The sequence below is a fragment of the Netta rufina genome (assembly GCF_964035555.1).
Source record: "Netta rufina genome assembly, chromosome: 5".
NCBI classification, from domain to species: Eukaryota; Metazoa; Chordata; class Aves; order Anseriformes; family Anatidae; genus Netta; species Netta rufina.
Window position 1 is genome coordinate 48,580,303 of NC_140128.1, and position 20,093 is coordinate 48,600,395.

Consider the following 20,093-nt stretch of genomic DNA (forward strand, 5'->3'; position numbering starts at 1 on the left):
TGCCATCACAACCATCTGTGGCTGTGATTTCAGAGCTCTACAAGAAGTTTCTAAAGGCGCTGTGGCAACCATCTGGCTTTCTTTGGCTAGTTTTTATTCATTGTTAGTAGCTTGCCAATCTTTTTCATAAAAAAAGGAATTAGTTTTCCACAATTCTTGGAAATTTGTCACTACACTCGCAGTGTTCTAAGCAGACAGCCCTCATTCCTGAAGTAATGGATCCCTTGAAGAGCTGCCATATATTTAGGCATGTATTTCATTTATTTTTCTCTAGCATGATGTAATCTATAGTGAGGCTGAGTTTGAGTAGCATTGCTTTGCTGTGAATATAAATTGAAAGATGAATGTGTTTTGTTAGAATCTACTGATGCCTGTGACATCCTAATTTCATTAGGGATGATATGATCAAAAAAAAAAATTTTTGTAGAATTTCTGCCATTGTTGTGATGTGTTGTGATGAAAAGAACAAAGAGATCTTGCAGTCAATCACAAAACCATCAGCACATGGCATAGGGGCTACTACAATTGCCTGGCGATACAAAGGTCCCTGGAATCTTTTGACAGATTCTGTTGTTAGCCTGCTGTCCTCAGGTCTAGCATGCAACCATGAAGCTCTGCTATTCTTAATTCTCACAGCAATGTCAGGAAAATGTCCATCCAATTCTTGGATAGAAAAAGCAGCTATGGCTGCAGACATCAAAATGACTCACCTCTCGCAGCTGGATAGCCAAGGAACGGTACCTTGCTTCTCCCTTCTGCCACGCAAGCGGTCTCCCTCCATCTTGACCTCCTTGAGTCTGTCTTAAAAAGCAGAAGAGCAATACAGTGATTAGGTGTCAAAAGAAAGGATACCTGGGCGGTGACTTGGGTAGAACTTGTCCCAGGTTGCACTCAGGGCCAAGGGGCTGAAGTGAGCTCCCTGTAAAGCCATGAGGCACCACATGTTGCCAGGTTATGAGGCAGGAATGCATTTTTTGGGGGGGTTGCAATCAAACATCATTATATTGGCAACAGGCTGCAAAGAACTGCTCATAGCTCCACACAACCACCACTATCCCAGCCATTTCCTTCAGATACCACGTTACGTACAGCGTAGCCAAAGTCACATCTCCCTCTGCTGAAGCATTGTCAGAACAATTTGCATTGAAAGATGCCATGCAAATGGAGCTCTTTCTTACTACAAAGTTAACACGAATTAACCACTGTTTAATCAGGAAAGGTGAACATATTAAAGGAGTGGAGTTCAGATCCTAGAGGCTTGAGTCTAGCTTAGGTCACTAGAGTCAAGTACCTCACTCCCAGGAAGGAAGTCTGATTTTTGAATGCCCCAATAGAGAAAGGCCATTTTATTCACCAAACCGACCAAAAAGTCAGATGGTCAGGTACACTGACAGTGAGGGCTGTGGTCATTCTCACTTTGCAGCGGAGAACATCTGTATGGACCTGAGGGATGACAAAAAGAAATCCCACAACACAGCTGGTCTTACAAAATACACACTTCTCTACGCGTGGTTCCAAAGGAACGCGCACTCTACAGGTGAACTAGTGCCTGTATCTTTAGATTAAGATTATAGCAGGCTACATAAACACTAAGAAAACTTGAAAAGTTCTTTATAAAAAGATCATGTACATATAGCAACTTCTAAAGAAAGACAGACACTTGTATTGCTCTACTGTCACCTGCCACACTTAGCTCTCCTGCTCATTTACCTCTTCCTTGACTCTGAGTGCAGGCAGTCTACACCTTAGAGGGGTAGAAGATTTATTTCCATTTTGAGGCTAAACACATACACACTAATATACTCAGATACATTCAGAGCTATGCTCTGTTGTTAGCTTTACCCAGCAGTTATTTCTTTAATAAGAACCGCAGCTTCCAGCTCTTTGGGCTAATCTGCAAAACCCTGATGACAGCAGCAGCAGAGGAAGCTCCTTTTGTGTGGGGAGAATTCTGGGGACTGGAGGGAGCCACAGGAAGGAAACAAGCTTGTTTCAAGATAAGGTGATTTAACATAACACAGTTTTCAGATGTGTAGATTAGAAGCAGATTGGAAATGTTTTTTAGTTTCCCCCCCAGATGTTCATTGTTGTTTGCACAGACTTCCATGGGGTGGTTCCTCAGGAGCTGCTTCCAATTACCTCCATGTCCTCAGCCGCAACATTGATCAGATCCTGCTGAATGGAGAGACTAAAGAACTGCACAGCCCTGCTCGTAGCTTCCTTCAGGGATCCTTAACCACTCAGCATCAGTACAGTGACAGAGTGGACATGCCCTAATTCTGTCCCAGGAGGTGGAAGGCTGCAGTGAACCCTCTAAGGTAACAGCATCAGCCTCCCGCCTGAACAACACTGCTGTCAAAGGGCCACTCAACATCAGCAGGTTTAAAATAAATCTTAGTAAGTGTAGATTAAACTCAAATTTCCAAGATTTCGGCCAATAAAATATACATCTGAACCACAAGAGAAAGGACTAAACTCAACTCAAAATTTATGAGCATAACATTGGGGCTCCAGTATGCAGACTTCCAGAACACCACCAGCAGAGATAAACTCGACCACTGAATGCTTCTGAACCCTTGTATGTGGACAGCCCAGACACAGTACCTTTACACAAGTCATTTAAAGTTGCTTACGAGCAGAGTATCAAAATCAATGTTATTCAGCCCAAATCACCCCAAGTCTGTATACAGAGAGATTCAGAGTTTGCAAGCATAATTCCACCCTAATGCCAAATAATTTCCAGGTCTGAACCCAAATCACACAGAGTTGCTTGCATTGAACCACTTCAGAAAAATCCAGGGGCAGCCTGGTACCTTACACCTCTGGGGGTATAGAGCAGTGAGACTACTGGCATAGCCCTGAAATCACTGTACATCAGGAGGCATTTCAGTCCTTTGCCAGTATCACTCGACATGCATGCTTTTCAGACTACCCACTGGTTATATTGGTTTTACATCGTTCACAAATACTCTTGGCATACTGAAGACTGCATGTCCTCCATCCTTTTTTTAAAAATTGCCTTTTTCTCATCAGTTCATGGGGCTTCATTCCAGCTCTGAACAGTTTTATGGATTTCAATTTATACTTAAAAAAACACATATTAAAATTTATATTTTTAAAAAACACACATATATGCTCCAATTAATATGACTGCAAGTAGAGCAATATGAAAACCAAGATACGAAGTTGCCAGATAGTCAGCCACCTCCTAAAACCTAGCAAGTTACGTCTTCTTTGTATGATAGCAGACTTTACATTCTGACTGTGGTTGAACTAAGGCTTTACAAATCCTTCAAAGGTTTTGCTGTACCTGAAGCACGTCCATGTGCCTTGTGTCCTGTCTGGACTGAACTATGACCCTTGATTTCTTCTGGATTCCAGAAATAGAAAACAGGAAGAGCAGGTGCAGGGCATGCACGTGGACAACTTATCTTGAAAAACTTCAGTTGCCGGTCACTTCCTTGTCCGTTTTGAATGCTTGCCCAGTTTTACATTTATGCTGTGGATGAGTCCAAGTGGTAATCCATCTGGCCTCCTGCTTCCACAACTTACCTGGAGTGGGTCTCAATATCCTCGAGCCAGTGGACCCACAGTACTACTCTAGCACAGACAACACTGCCACAGAATGGTTCTGCAGCTGTAAGATGGTTGATAAAGGTAAGGCTGAATGCCTGTGGCCACTCTACAGATGTTAGGAAACATCATTTAGCAAGGCAACGAACGTAACATGCTTGGCTGAAAGGAATCTAAATCCCTAATGGAGCTGCAGCAGCAGTACGAAAACATTCTTAGCAGCCAGTTCTCCAATTAAAGCTTCTGAAATTTGACTACTGAGCCATGTTTAGTGCAATATATATACACAGCTCTCTTGGGATGTAGACAAATGGTATTAAAACTAAGAAAAAAACATCAATCCAGAGAGGTATCTAGAATAAAACAGTTTCTTAACCTCATTTTTGATCACCTAACTCATACCCACTTTTTAATACCCATTACTTCTCTCAATCCCACCATTTCTATTTTCTGAAATGTATTTCACGAATACAAAAGTGAAAGTCGCTGGGCAAGAGACACCCACTACTGACCCCAGCTCACCTCCTTCCTGACCACTTCCAACTTCCATGAATATGTGCTAGTGTAGGCATGTACTGTCAGGCCACAAACACTGACTCAGCAATTAGAAAGACAACTAACTCTCCAACTACAAGTTAGTATTCACAGATGCATAGCTACATATGCCATCAGTATTTTAAAGCTTCATAAAAATGAAGATCAAAAATATTCATTATTCTTTTGACTATAACCAGTAATTTAAGGATAGTATTTCTTCTGTTAGATGTAACAATTGAAATCCAAAATCCAAGATCCCTGTAAATACTATGAAAGTACCTGAAACTTTGAAAGATTGCTGCATCAAACAACACAAAATGAAGCACTGAACAGCTGAAGGAACACACATACGTACACACACAATCAACAAAAAAGCTCCTTCTATCATTTGCTACTCAGAAGAATAACTTTCTGGGGTATAACCTGGAAAACATATTGGTGACTAATACAGAAAAAAACCTAGGGCTTTATGATAAGTAAAGCCTGACAGATTGGGAAGGATTTAAATGCAGGCTAATCAAGAAAACCTTCAGAATTCCAGATTTCCTTGCTAAAGTATCTTCTATGATACCAAAGTTGCAGAAATGATGTTTCAGACAGGCCTTTGAGACATCGGGGTACCCTTATACTGCCACAGAAGATTGTGGCTAGTCTTTTAGTGACCAACTGCTCAACTCTTGCACTCTGTAACTTTGCTGAGTGCTGCCCTGTCACAGATGTTCCTGCAACACACTGCAAAACTTGACCTTGGAAGGTGATTTCAAATGAACTTTTTGAGGAAAAGATGGCTAATTATTTTCTCCTGCTGTGTACTTCCACTCAAATTTGAAATTACTAACAAGTATTAATAAAAGTTCAAGCACAAAAGCTTTGACACTTGTAGTTAGCATAGAATCCGCCATGCAATACCCAACTTTCAAAAACAGATTGCTAACATATATGTGTGTGTGGTCACTTATTATACAGCCTTGGATTTTAATTTCTCTTATTTCTCTTTGAACATGATACCTTAACATCTGTAACATCCTGACGGTTGCAGCACTGGTGCTTTGACTGCTGAAAAGGAAATCAACTCCTGAAAATATGTGTAAGAAGGGTTCTCTTGCAAGGAAGGGAACTGAATAAACTCCTACTTACAAGAAGCTCTGCCATCCAATCAAAGCCATCTGTAAAAGCAGGAAGGAAGCACAAACACTTAGTTTCAATTAATAACTAATATTATTCAGGTTTGGAAAAAGGGGAAAGAATGTAGTCATTGAGTTAGACCCGAAGTTTAATTGCTGTTTTTCAATCGAGTATTAGAATAACTTTCAAAAGATGGTATTCTTGTAAAGCATTTATTCTGCAACCATCTTTGATTCACTAAAATTGGTATTCCAAAGGGAATCAGAGGTTTTTAAAAAATACCGCTAATGCCATTTTCCTTCAGCTTCAATTACTCCTTTTTTATTTTTTTAAGTCAAATGAGTCAATATATTGGTATTCCTAAATCATCCATCTTGCATTTCGATGAGTTAGTCTACCATTACAGTTATGAAATTTCAGTCTCTTTGGAATACTCATTTCATATTTATAGGTTTGTATTTTTGACTCCATCCTATTTCCCTGAATTTCTTCTCAAGACAGTTGCTGATGTAAAATTTAATATAAAATATTTAGTCACAAAATAGTATTGCTTTTATGCACATTGTGGTAAGATTAAGATTTTTTCCAATAAAAACTATACCATCTTCCATAAAATCCTAAACATATTAAGAATTGTGATGCAGAACAAAATTACACAGGGTGAAACAGGTACCAGCACAACAGTGAGATTATATTACATCAAAAAATTTTAATGGTCCCAAATATATACTCAACAACTAAGCATACACTCAGGGGGGCAAAAAAAAATTATGACACAAAAGTGACCACATCTAGAATTCCACTCAATCTTTAATCAAGAAGGGACAAACAAATCCCCCACCTCCAAAAAAAAAATTCTGCAGTTTAAAGGGCAAAGGGAACAGATTAAAAAAAAAAAAAGAGGAAACTTTATATTCAGCCCTCCCCCGTAGAGGTTTTTAAAACCTGTTGTAGCTTGACTAAAATGTTCAGAATGTACGATTTCAAAGGCAGGTCTCTTTTATACAAAGAAACTGCTGGCATTCTTAACTAGTGAAGAATTATGGCAAAAACCGCCTTTTCTTCAGAAGTCTCATACATGGTCCAAGAAAGCATATTCTGATTGTAGCAACTGACCAGCCAATCCAGAGTTCCACTAACAAAACTCCTGCCCTGTTGGCTTTTTTTTTTTTTTTTTCATTTTTGTTTTCCATTTCCTTCCCTGAGAAAAGGGCAACATGTGGTCCAAGCTGGAGAGCTCAAAGGCATTAGTCTTTCCCCTTAACGAAGTATTTCCTCTTCTTCTGCTCCTTTGAATTGGCACTTGATTGGCAGAAATCCATTTGTATAGGTTGATCTGTGTCACACACAGTAATTCACAAAAGATTGCTGCTTTGTTGTGGGTTTTGTTTTGTTTTTTGGAAAAAATATCCATCCCTCAAATGTTAATGTTCTTCAGCAGTTGCCATTATGATGACTCGAGCTTTGCTTTCTTTGACAAAGGTAAAGTTTCCTCCTTATCTTCATCTTCATCATCCTCTTCATCATCATCAGGATAATCTACAAGCCCAACAAGGCCTCCCTACAAAGACAGACATAATTACTTCAAGAAAAACTTTGCATGGTGATACTTCACCTTTCTATTGGAAAATGATGTTTACGCAGCTTATTGCCATTATGGATAATGATTCATGAAGTTTTGGATAAAATCAAACAGAACAAAAAGAAACCCTTCAGTATTAATGAAAATGACATTGGCTGAAAAATATTTAAAGGAAAAAATCCAAACTGGGGCTTGACCTATCCAATGGGATAGAGATATTTCCAAATAGAAAGAAAATCCACAAATTTACTTAGCTTTGCTAAGTATACACTGCAGCTCAGTCTGCAAAGATGCAAATTTCTTTCACCAAGCATAGCTGACTGCAGCAATATGCAATCTGGAAGCACTTCAGAAACAAATACAGAGCATCCTTCAATTTGAATTTTCAATTAGGATACTTCCACAAGTACAGTCTATCTTCAAAAAAGCTAGCTAGCTAAATGTTAAGTAATTTAGGTAATTTATTGTATATAATTAAATGAATAAGGTATACAGGTTACATAATTTACACAGCTTGGCAACTGAAAATGAGAGCATAATCTTGTAATATTTAAAATTTCCTTGCATTGCAAATAAACACAAATTTTAGGATTAGGCAGCTCTAGACCCATGAAGAAGTGTCATGATCTTCAAAAACTTTCTCTAACTGCAGTATGCTGCAATTTCTGAAGCTTAACCAGGCTTTGACTACAATGGCAGCTGTCAGTATTTTACTCAAGGATCACGCTACTTATGCAGTTATCTAACGACATCTAAAATAGAAAATTGCAGTCAACTGTATACCAAAATGAAACTCTATAAAAAAATTACACACATTTTGTACCATCACACATAGCATAACACTGAATTTATTATACGTAAAGTAAGATTATAAAATAATTATTGGAAAAAAACAATTCCAACAACGTAGATTCTAGTTTGTGAACACTGCATTTTTACAAACAATGGTTGTTTATAAAAACAGTATGTTACACTGAAAAAACAGTATGTAACTGAAAAATGAACTTGTGCCTGAATCCATTAACACTTTTTCAGTGCACTGCATGTTCAATGTAACTTGAACATTTTTTGTAGCACCACCAGTTGAAAATTGGAAGCTAATACTGTATGCAATATGCTCCATATGTAAAGACTCCATTTCAGATTTACGGAATTACACTGACTGAGCGAGATGGTATAAAAACTCTCTGGTGAGAGTTTGGGCATAAGAAGAACTTATGTCTTTTCTTTTTGTATACATGTCAGACCTGAAAAATGCTAAACATCAGAGAAAAAGTAAGCACAAACTGTACAGTCAATTACTGCTTAGTATGTCAGAATTCACACAAACTAAAGAGGCACGCTAAAGTAAATACCTAGGCCGTAACAACGAAGTCAACCTATGTCTGTTCGAAATTACCTTAGTTGTAATAGCTGCCATCTGAGATGTGCTTTTAGAAACTGATCCTGGAGACCCAGGCGACCCTGGAGATCCAGGAGAACCTGGGGATCCAGGCAGGTTACTTGCAGATGACTGACTGGTAAGGTTGGATTTCGTCCCACTGGAAAAGGAAAGCTTGAAACTTGGGCTCTGACGACCTGAAAGGTTAGTTTTCAGAAGAACTTCCTTCTCTTCACTCTCTTTTACTGCAGAGAAAAAATAAAAACCAAAACCAATGCAACATTACTGAACGAAACATTTAATGACAAACCATTTTGCTGTATGGGAAAATGCTTAAGACTTTATGTACAACTTGCTAAAGAGAGTGATAAGAGAGACTTTTTTTTTATACTCTATACCACACCTAGCAGCTGTTGTCACCGGCCACTCTTATTCTACCTATGACATCACCTGAATGTTTATATAGAAAATGTTAAATCATAAACCTGAAATAAGACAAAGGAAAACCTGACAATCAGCTAAGATCAACATTTAAATTATTTATGAAATAAACACTTCTGCATCACTGTGCTTTTACAAACAACAGAACTTGTTCACCTTGCTCAGAGTCAGAATGTCAAAATCTATGAACTTGAGTATAAATATGTAAAAATCCTTTGTTGCAGTAGAACTAAAGAACAGCAGTTATGACTCCTGTGTAAACCATACGGCCTTATTCTTCTCATCACTTACATTTTTTCCTCTCCATGAATTTACTTATAGGGTCCATAATATCTTCATCATTCTTAGTTTTGTCAGAAGGGGGCACCACTGCCTCTCCATCTTCCATATCGTCCTCATCAGTATTAAACCACATTTCCTCCTCGTCTTCCAGGGTTCTTGCATCCCTTCTGTATCTGTGGTTCCTCAAAATGGAGCGCATGCTGCAGAACAGTAAGTTTTAAAACTTTTGATTAAAAAAAAACAACTCATATGATTATCAAAACTTCTACTTGACATTTACACTGACAGCTTACAGATATAAATACTGTAGAACAATAAAAATAACAGCATCTTTAATACAGCAAATCATTCTTACATGTGCCTCTTTCTTTGGATTTTCAGTGCAAGTAACATTAAAAACTTTTCCTTCTGAAGCATCAAATAACATAGCTCTGCTAATAGCATTTTAAAAGGTATCTGTACAAGATTCTGCAGATTACTAGAAGCTCTGTTACGTGTTACTTTAATAAATGTCACTTAATTGTTGTGTTCAGGCTTGGTATAACAGTTTACACTCATAAATAAAAAATTTTAAAGAAAAGTTTAGAAACAACAGAATTTTTCTAATAATATTCCATCAGTATTTGGGGTCCAATGTGTTTAAAAAATAGGTATGTTAAAAGGACAGTCTTCTCTTCCTTTCACATCTCTTTCACATCCACAAGTTTTGGTCAATATCAGTATTTTTTATTCTTAAGGGGCTTGGATACAAAGTGTTATCTTTCCTTCCCCGTTTAATTGATTTATTATTAGCTTTGGTCTATCTTCACCCCACCTTCCTTTACCTTACAGAAGCAGCAGAATGCTAAATGTGTTTTTAAAACTAAATCTATTTTTGCATAATTCTTTTGCCAACACTATCATCTGGATCTATATGAACAGTGCATCATCATTTAAAATTGCATTTAAATTAAAGTTCTACTCCCAGTGGAAAACTGTTACTTAAGTGGCAGTTTTCTGAATACTTCTGTGGCCCACATCAACACAAATTTTGGCCTCCCTGAGTGAACTATTCCATTGTTAAAATGTGTACACAGATTGTTGTTATTTTTGCATTTTTACTACTTCTGTTTATTTCACTTAGGACATGAATTGTGACAGGGCTTGTACAGTCACTTTGTAAGATGTAGGAAGAAGAGAAAAACCAGGCCTGGTTGAGGTACAACCTTCTTGAAGCTGTAGTTTTCTGCTGGATAAGCTAATGTGGCACAATGACACATGATCACTTATTTCAATGTAAACCAAGTAAAGACTCTAATGTTTTACTTGTTATAGTAGACTGAAATTACTGAAGGAAGTGACTGGGGGTTCTTTCCAACACATGCATTAAAGTAAGAATCCTGGGGTTTGAATTTCACAGTTGCTTGAGTGATAAGCTTAGCTAACCAGAGTGAGAATAATTATGTCACCTGTAAAAAAAAAAATACTATGCAAACCTGCAGATCCTGCACACACTCTTGAAAGAGCTTCAACATTTAAAAACAAATCTACAATCATACCTTCTAATTTGAAGAAATACGATGGTAGGAAATCAAACAACTTAAAAGTCTGAAATTTCAAGACATCCTAGTATGACTAATCAGGTATAATTTTAACACGTCTTCAAACTAATTCATGACAACAAAATAAGAACAGATCTTGCTAACAGTTCTGAACAGTAACTCACTTGCGGTCCATTTTGTTTGAATGGAACTGTACACATAAGTAACACCATTTGCAAAACATAAATTGAGTATAAAGTCCTAAACTTTGTATTTTTACAAATGCTACTCCTTTAACCTTAGGGTAACTGTGTACTAAGGAAGCGAAGTTTTGCTCTGGCAAACAGAAGGAATGATTCAAGTGTAGTATCAAATTGTTTTTTACCTCGTCTGCAACTCTAACAGTGACAAAAATTATCCTCTAAATATTTCTTCGCATATTTAATTTCTCAGTCATTTTGGTAGCACTTATTAAAGTATCTATTCCCATAACTAACCAAAGTAAGAAATCTGACATGAATTTAAAAAAAAATCTGCACAATGATAATTCTTGACAGAACGATGTTCCAAATCAAATAAAGGGAACCTGTTATTTAAGCAAATGAACTACAGATACTGGTAAGGCTTCCACCCTCATTACAACAGTACGCATAAGTTTAGGATACAAAAACTCAGCACTATTACTGGGGTCCAGGAAGGGAATGGGGGAACAACAACACTTAAGTGAATACGTTAGCTGAAAGCTGATCACCAGTTTGAAGCAATACATCAGAAAATCACACTATTGATCAATTAAATTCAACGATAGTTGAGATGTAATCAAGAGTATAAATCATTTACATTTCCTACTATCACACAAAAATCCACCAGTATTCCCTCTCCAGAAATAATAAGAGATTTGAGTGCCTGTTACCTGTCAAGTTTTGGATTATCTTGTCTTTCCCTTTGTTGCTCAAATCGTAGTTTCAGTCCTTTGAATGTCTGCACATAATCTACATCTTCCAGTGCTTTCCAGTAATTTTCAATGACATGAGCTGTTAATGATTTTATATCTTCCTGTAGGAAGGAAAAACCATAAAGTGACTTATTTTTGTTCAAGTGAATTTACTTCTTAATACAATATAAGAAGTAACTGAGACATTATTTTTAAAACATTCCACTGAAAACATCATAATAATTAGCTTAAGCAAAAATAAGCATATGCAAAAAACTACACTACAGGTGTAGTTAAAATCTAGAGATTCAAATGATTAGAGAAACAGGTATAATAGTAGCAACTTTCTAGCAATACATGCTTCAAAATATATTAATAGAATCTAAAACCCCGATAGAAAATGATATCAGAACCAATTCTGCAAACTATGTTCCACTACAACTTATAAATATTTGTATATTGATAGATTAACTGTTACCTGTTGTAACCAGTAGAGTAAAAAATATATATATATATGTTCACAAGATAGAGATTTGCATTCACACTGTTTCTTTGCTGCAAATGAATTAATTATGGAAAAATAATTATTCAATGCATTTGTTTAGGATGAGAGCAAGGAAGATATTTTTTATCAGAAACTAACAAGTTTTTTCTTTGTGGGCACACGATGCCTGTCAAGGTCCTTTATAGAAACCTGCCAATGTGCTTTTGTGCTCTTTCAATTGTTATGGCTGCCCAGAGCCACTCGTAAAGAGCTAAACCTAGCATACTGGTCTGCATACTGGTACAGGAAAACTGCTCTTGTGTGTGGTGTGGCTTTTGTACCGCTGCACAGCCACTGGAAAATACTGCAGAATAAACACCTGAATTACCATTTACTAAGAACAAACAAAGCAACATAATTCTTAAATGCACTGATTATTTTCTTTTTTGGTTGCATGCTCAAAGGTCAACTCTTTTGAATGGTGATCTATCAGTAATAATAAAAGTAATATCAATAATAATAAAAGTAATATATATGTATTTTTAATTTGATCTCTTTAAAAATAAACCCGGAGGAAATAAAATTGACCACAGTGATTTAGAGATAGCCAGGAGTACTCTGGAAATGCAACCTGGGTATCTATGTGATAGGGACAAGAAAATAAAAGATGACTTATTTTCCCATAGAATGAACTACAGAATTAGCATGCAATCCCAAAGAGTACTGAAAGACCATAGCACCAAATTCAGGACTAGGTGAACAGACCAACCTTTTTCATAGCTTCAAAACCATTTTAATGGTTTTTAAATGCAAAGAGGAAAGAGGACATCAGCACTGAAGGTGTCAAGAGGTGACAAAGCCTCAGTTTTCCCCCACCCATTTACTCCATCATGACTGTATGCACTTGCTTGCCCCCCCTTATCACATTTACAGTTTATACAGCATCTTGTCAGAATCTGGATAAAGACAACAGTAAGGAAAGAGTACTGTGCAGACAGCCAAATTGGCCTGGATATTTTAAGAGACTCCCCAGGGAAAGGATTTTGTAGCACTCCATTAATAAAAATCAAAAAAGACATAACTCTTTCTGATGTTTCCAAATTCTTTAGAATCGACATTACAGAGCAAAACTGTATTTGATGTTTTCATAGTAGTAGTTTCAAATGACATTCCTATCTTAACACGCCCATCCAATCTGCATGCTGAAACCTGAGCAGGGCTGCTGTTACACACACTGAGTATTAAGTGAATTTAATTCTGAAGTCATGGTACGGCTTAACATAAGAAAGAACAAATATGTAACACCGAAAATACAGAAGAAAGTTCATTTAAATACAGTGTCAGATGGTCATGAGAGCATAATTCAGGGCACAAACAGAAAGAATTTACTTGAACCACAAGATGAAGCAATACGTTAATTATCTTCAGCATAACAGCACTTACCACTCTGATAAACTCAAACATCTCTATTATGGCAGAGTTCATCAAATTATAACGGGAACCATTATTTAGAAATGCTTTGACCACAGGTTCAAACAAAAAACTTTTCATTATGTAACGGTTGTAGAATTCATCCTTTAGTCCAATTATCTTTCTCTTGAAACGAAGGGCACCTAAAACAGAGATGTTATTAAAAGCTATGCTTTTAACATTAATAAATTTAATGAAAAAATAAATTACTCAGTATCAGGGAAATTTGCAATCTCAGTACTTTTATAGCACTACATTATTAGGACCATGTTTTACATTCAGATATTCTCTGCTTTACAACAGTCTTGACCATACCGCTGAACATTACTTGACAATTTTATTATAAAGAAATCCTCCACTGTGATTCTGTATATCAAACCCCCTTTGTTCACTGAAGAAATGATATACTGCTATTTAACTATATTACCATTAACACGAAGGTGTAGTTTTTATTTTTGAAATGACTTATGGCAAAGGTGAAATATTTTCTCAAGTGGACTAAATTTGATTGCATTTAAGTAAGTCCTGTTTGATTAGGATGCAAAATATCTCATTTTAAAATTTGTAAACAAGATCTTCATACACACAGTAAAGATTTAATTTACATCCAGTTTAAAGCTCTTTCTGAAATCCTAAAGCACACATGAGTATGTAAATATCCATGAATAAATACAAGCAAGACTATAATCTTTCTAGAAGGCAGTATGTTCTGTTAGCAACCAGGTGGATGTGAAACATGATTACAGAAGGATTCCAAATCCAAATGCTCAGGTAATTCAGTTACAAAATGAAAAAGTACTTCTTACTGTAGAGTACTCTCAGTCAACTTAAGACTTTGTTTTGCACATGCACAGCTGAATCTTGGAAAAATCTCTTTCTGATCTCCAGAATTAAGTCACACCCCTTTGCTTTTACTGTGCTGAACACAGTCAGGAAACTACTACTGTTTGAAGCTCAACATGCTGAACAAAAATACTGTTTAAAGCAGTCACCTAACTGTATCTTTAATTAAATACCTCTTATGATATTTTTAATTAAATACCTCTTATGATTTCTACTCAAAAAAAATCAAAACTTACAATGGTTCTCTTAGGATATTCAATAATATTTTCAGTTCATGGCCATATGAAAGTTAAGAAAAATCCTTGTGCTTTGTAGAAAAGACATTCATAAATGCAAACTTATTTACTCATTCTGACATCTATAAATCTGTATAAGAAACACAGAGAATAACAGTAGAATTTCTGTATTCAGCCACAAAATGTCTCATCCGTGAAGTTTTCTTCCAGCAGAATGAAGATATGCAACAATTCACATTCACAAAATATTACTTTATTCTTTAGTGTTCTAACTTACACAATGCCAAGAAAGCGTGCTTTGAGGCCATGAGAACAAGTACCCTTCGCAGGATGTCTTTGTTAATAATGTAGTTCTTTATGTGGTAAGTATGGTGTTCTACGCAGAAAGTTAGCAATTCCAGTATTAATGCCAAGAGCTGGGCTGTCTGAAAATCATCTATAATAAAACCAAAACGAATCCAGTTAAACATATCCAGGATATTGCTTTCAGAATCTAACTTCAAATATCCAACTGCAGTCAGGTAAACATTCATAAGTTCTTCTATTTTCCCACAGATAGTTTAGGGAATACAACATAGAATATATTTACTCTTTAAAACAGAAATTGAAAAAACCTATTACAGATTGGATATTTCATATTTGTACACCTATGTCAGGAAACCCACTCAAATACAGAAACAATTACATTTTGTCTATCCTACATCAGTGTCTAAAGATTCAGAGAGTACAGAACTTTACACTAACACAAGGCTAGGTCAGCTTTATTTGGCCAAATCTCATTACGATGCTCACACACCTACAGACATACCATCAAAAATCCATTTCATTTTTACACCATTACACTTTTAACAAAAGTAGCATTGAAGAGAAATATCTCAGCCTCTTTTAACACTTCTAGGACAAAGTCATATCATTATATGGAAAAAAGTAGCTCAAATTCTGCTTTTAAGTAGACAGAAACAATAAATTAAACACATTAGATTTAATCTTTTTTAGAAGGCGGTACTACCTTGTTAAAGATACTGCCAGATTGTTGACCACTAAAGAATACAATTATTTTTTATATATATATATATATATATTTTTTTTTTTTATAGAAATTTATTATTTTAAATCTCACTTCAAAACCATCTTGAAGCAAGTTGAGATATATCAGATCAATTTAACTAAGTCTTTGGAAATCTAGATTAATTTAACTAAGTCTTTGGAAATCTTTACAGTTAATTAAGAAGTTTACAGCACATGTCTTTTTAATCTATGTACCACCTTTTACATCCATTTTGGATGTGCTTTAATATCAATAAACAGTATTGCTGCTAGTAGCAAGAAAGTACAGTTACTTGATTACTGAGCTTTGCTGTCCTAGGCTGATCTAGAAACAACACCCTTAAAATCAGCAAAGTATTTTGGACCCAGACCTTTCTCAGGCGTGCTTTTGGATCCTCTCTAGTAATTCCTGACCCTAAAATCACGTACATGTTTTCAAGTCTTTGTCACAGAACAGCCCCATGAGTTATTCAAGATGATACAAATGTTTAAACATTTTGCTGAAGTTAAAGCTGCAGCAAGTGCTGTTCACTTCTTAAATCGATCTGTGTGCTCAATTTTATACTTATAAATTATTCAAACGACTAATTCATAATTCAGTATTTTACTTTGAATTATATATCATAATCTCAGGTTATCTTAGAAGACAAAAAATATCTTCTGACAGTTACTCTGTTCAAAACATCAACAGCCTGTCTAAATTCAACAGCCCTTGCTGTGTCTTAACATCCAGAGCGGCGTTACCTTTGCTAGGCTTGTCCTCTGTAGTATTGGCCAATAAAGGGGCTGTCAGAACATGCATACAGTGTTTGTAGAAGAAACCCAAGAACTCTGTCTTTTCTGTTTTCTGGAGAATTAAAAAAAAATATATTATGCATGTAACGTATCACCAAATACTGTAAAAGCCCAACTGTAATTGTACTTGAAGGTATTTACTTACATTGGCAGTGGCAAGCATATTTTCTGGATCAACTAAGGTACGAAGCAAACCCATGAGTAGCACTGCCCCTCCGAGTTCTGGATCCGTGTCACAAATCATGTGTTCTATAATGAGGTTAATGAGTAGTATATCCTAACGGGAGGGAAAAAAAACATCAATTCCAATGCCACTCCCCAAAAAAGAAGAAAAAGCCTAAGAGAAGCAAGTTAACTTTACATTCCAGCGACACATTCTGGGCAGTTGTTCAACAGTAAGAAGGCAAGCAGCAAAGAAGAAACTTTCTAAGCAACTAAAATCGTTCTGAAATTAAGAATCTTTAGAATTTAGTTGGAAGGAAAACTCCAGAAATAAAAAGTGAGACTCAACAGTCTCAAAATTCAACTGATTTTTTGAAGTGTTTTCAGAGTATACACGTTTAGAGATGTATCTCCCCCCCCTAGAATACATACCAGTGTTTTATTTCCATGAACATACAACAGTAAATTTTGCTGTGCTATTGAACTTGATGAGATTATTTTCACCTAAAAATAACCCCAACATGTGCTTGCAGAAAACAAGAATAACATGTAAAAATAGAAAATAATATTTACATTTAGGAATCCCTACACTAAAGTTGCTGGGTTACCGCTGTCCCTCATAAAAGAGGACAGTCATCCAACGCAACTGGCTGGAACCAACAGCCCTATTCCCAGTACCTCAGCTGCACTTGCAGCATACAAGGTCCCAGCTGCCCCTTTCTTTGTCTTCCAGCACAGAAGTAGCAGCACGAACTATTTCCTGTCCTCAGCCATGCTTTTGGCAGATACAAGAAAACATATCAACTATCTCCTCTGTAGAAAAGGCAGCACAATATTTTTTCTCCATTGATTGCTACTTTGAACTACCTTTCTTACTAACAGTTGTGTGCTAGAGTTCCATGTTAATAATTTACTGAGGATCTCCAGGAAATGCAAACCTCAGTTTGAAAAAAAAAAAAAGAAAAAAAAAAGAAAACAGCGTCCAGAAACACTGAGAATCATAACTCTACTTCCATTGTGTGTGATAGAAAACTGAAGGTTTCTTATATATTAATTAAAATATGCGTCCAGGCTAAGATCAAGGCTTAATTTTATATTTTGCATTTTAAGGAGGCTACCAATCAAAACCAGTTTGTTTTTCTTGTATGGCTGCTAATGATAACACCAAAACAGTGGTTTACAGTAACTTCTACTTTACACACAATGGATAGAAAATATATAAACAAACAAACAAACAATCATCTCACCCGACTAACAGAACTTCTAAAAATGTGGTAGTTCACTGGTCTGTAATCATATGACTAGATTCCATACTTCTTCAGGACAAGGGTTCACCTCATTAATAGAGTTGTAAATAAGAGCAGCAATTTCAGAAAACAACAATACACACATTTCTGGGGAGCCATTACTTACATCGTCATTCTGCTGCGCTTCCTGCATGACAAACTCTCGTACCATGGATGGGTTGTATTCAACCAAATATGAGAATATATCAGTGGCTGCACTTCGTACTTGTGCATCATCCATACCCTGGAAAGTCAAATACAGTATTTTTTTTCCTTAAAATACTGGTCTCAAAGGAATGAAAATCAGAAATCACATAACTTTTAATTCCTATTTACAAGAAGTCATACCTAACTATTGCTGAAACTGTATTCCCAAACTGATTGGACTCTAATCTCTTTCCTGTACAAAGCTACTGGGGAGAATACATTTTATAGCTCTTCTGTCTGTTGGTTTATTTCCCTACTTTCTTAATTGTACACCAAGGAGCACAAAAAGATGGGAGCATGAATTAAAAAACAAAAATAGAAGAATGCCAGGGCACTTACCAACATCATATTGTAACTGCCTTAAAGTTTAAAAAAAATAATTTTTGAACATCCTAAAGCTCAAGATAAGATAAGTCAAATGAAGCAAACACTTAAGAAACCCATGTGACTGATGTTTTGCATACTCACTTTTTAAAAAACCTCTCTGGAGATAAATAAAATTGTTATCACAAAGAATATTGAGCTGACTTACCAATATAACTTCTAGTGCTGGCAGTATGCCCATATTTGACAAGGTTTTGAAAAACGCATCTCTGTTTTGAGGTTGCAGTGTTTGAGAGAATGCACAAAACTCTTTCAGAAAATTTACCTGAAACAGAGAAACACCACAGTAGTTAGTAATTAAAATAAAGATACAGCTATCGCTTTGTAGTAACTGTCCCTTTCATGTACATTTTACAGATTTCTTACCAATTCCTGTCTTTTCTCCTCATCTGTGGCTTCATCTGTTAGTTGTGCAAACAAGTCTGTCAGAAATTTTTCATCTTCCTACAAAGGCAAAACAATACCATTTGTTTATTTGACAATATCAAAAGGCATCCAAGTGTAAAACAAAGTTCTTCTAAACCAAGCCTCCTGCAGTTAAAAGAGAACACACAGTTGCATACTTTATTTAATCACACCAGCACGAACTTATTTTTCAAACAAATTAGTATCAATCTTGTTTCTCTTTTCTCTGCCAATTTCATTCTGAGTTACGATGTATCTCTGGTAGCCTTTCGGCTGACCTCTTTCTGTCTTCTACTGCCATCCTCTTCATTTTGCCTATGATTCTCTAATTCCCTCCCCCCTTGTAAGACATCTCTCATGCTACAACACACTACAATACCTTTGTGCTTCAAATGTTGATGTATTTTGATATGCATGATACTCAGCCCTACACACATTTGTTCAGGTTTGGGATATCAGAGATCTTTGCAGTGGAACTACACCAAGAACAGGATGAAGTTGTCTAACAGCAGGAATAAGGTAAGACTCTCCCCACTGTTGTGAAAAGGGTAAGTTCTGAAAATCAAAACAAAGTAACTGTTCCCGATGTATACAGCATTTACTGGGCATTCTGGCTGGCAACTATCAAAATCCGTTCAGTTAATTTTCATGCTGCTGAAGTTTAGCAAAACCACAAACAGCATCCAGCACATTACAGACGTGTATCTTTAGAACAGAACAAACAGCAGTACTCAGCTTCTCATCATCTTTACAGTCTTAGCTAGAAGATTAATAAAACAGAAATGAACCTTCCCCTATCCTTTCCCCAATATTATACTGTACTAGAGAGCACTTGCTTGAAAAAGATACCTTCACATGAGATCCGAATGGATTTATTTCAAAAGCTGCCAGAATGCTGAGCTGTTTCTTATGAAGTCAGTAATGCCACACGCTGTTTGCCCATCCCAAACCCACTGTGCTAGAAACTCAAGTTGCCTTGCTTATGTTTACATATCACAATGCCAAATGGTGGAAGCACTTACATGCATCCAATAAACTTTCTTATATTGCCAATTTTCTAGGTACCTCATCCAGGCAGCCTTGCAGAGAAAATGAGTACCTCAGTTAGGGTGGCACACTGTGCTAATGCAGCTCCAACGCCTTCAAACCCAGCCCAGGATCCCCGCGTCGCACTGCACAGCACAGATAAACTCAGAATAGGCTGGCACGAGCCGCTACCCTACAAGGCATTTCACCACACTCTGTGGCAAAACCTATATTTAGGGTATGCCACGTGTTTCCTCTTGTTTTGATGCTGTGCTTTTCTTCTAATGGGACCCAACAGTCTGGTGACAATGAGCAAAGAATGAGTCCTGGACATAATTTCAGGTGCTAGCGCTGTGACTACTTCAAAAGCAAA

The 20,093-nt window shown here is 36.5% G+C and overlaps 1 protein-coding gene across 1 annotated transcript in view; it reads right to left on the reverse strand.

Annotated features, from left to right (window-relative positions):
- Nucleotides 1-5,544: 5,544 nt before the first annotated feature.
- Nucleotides 5,545-20,093, reverse strand: part of PPP4R3A (protein phosphatase 4 regulatory subunit 3A) — a 42,762-nt gene continuing 28,213 nt past the window's right edge. Inside the window, exons 5-15 of the mRNA XM_084288265.1 lie at nt 18,656-18,733; nt 18,438-18,554; nt 17,826-17,942; nt 16,396-16,527; nt 16,200-16,302; nt 14,686-14,844; nt 13,303-13,472; nt 11,355-11,497; nt 8,931-9,121; nt 8,217-8,443; nt 5,545-6,796 (exon numbers count right to left, since the gene is read on the reverse strand). Of these exons, the coding sequence (XP_084144391.1) occupies nt 6,683-6,796; nt 8,217-8,443; nt 8,931-9,121; nt 11,355-11,497; nt 13,303-13,472; nt 14,686-14,844; nt 16,200-16,302; nt 16,396-16,527; nt 17,826-17,942; nt 18,438-18,554; nt 18,656-18,733 (1,551 nt within the window). The 3' untranslated portion in view covers nt 5,545-6,682. The remainder of the gene's footprint in view (nt 6,797-8,216; nt 8,444-8,930; nt 9,122-11,354; nt 11,498-13,302; nt 13,473-14,685; nt 14,845-16,199; nt 16,303-16,395; nt 16,528-17,825; nt 17,943-18,437; nt 18,555-18,655; nt 18,734-20,093) is intronic.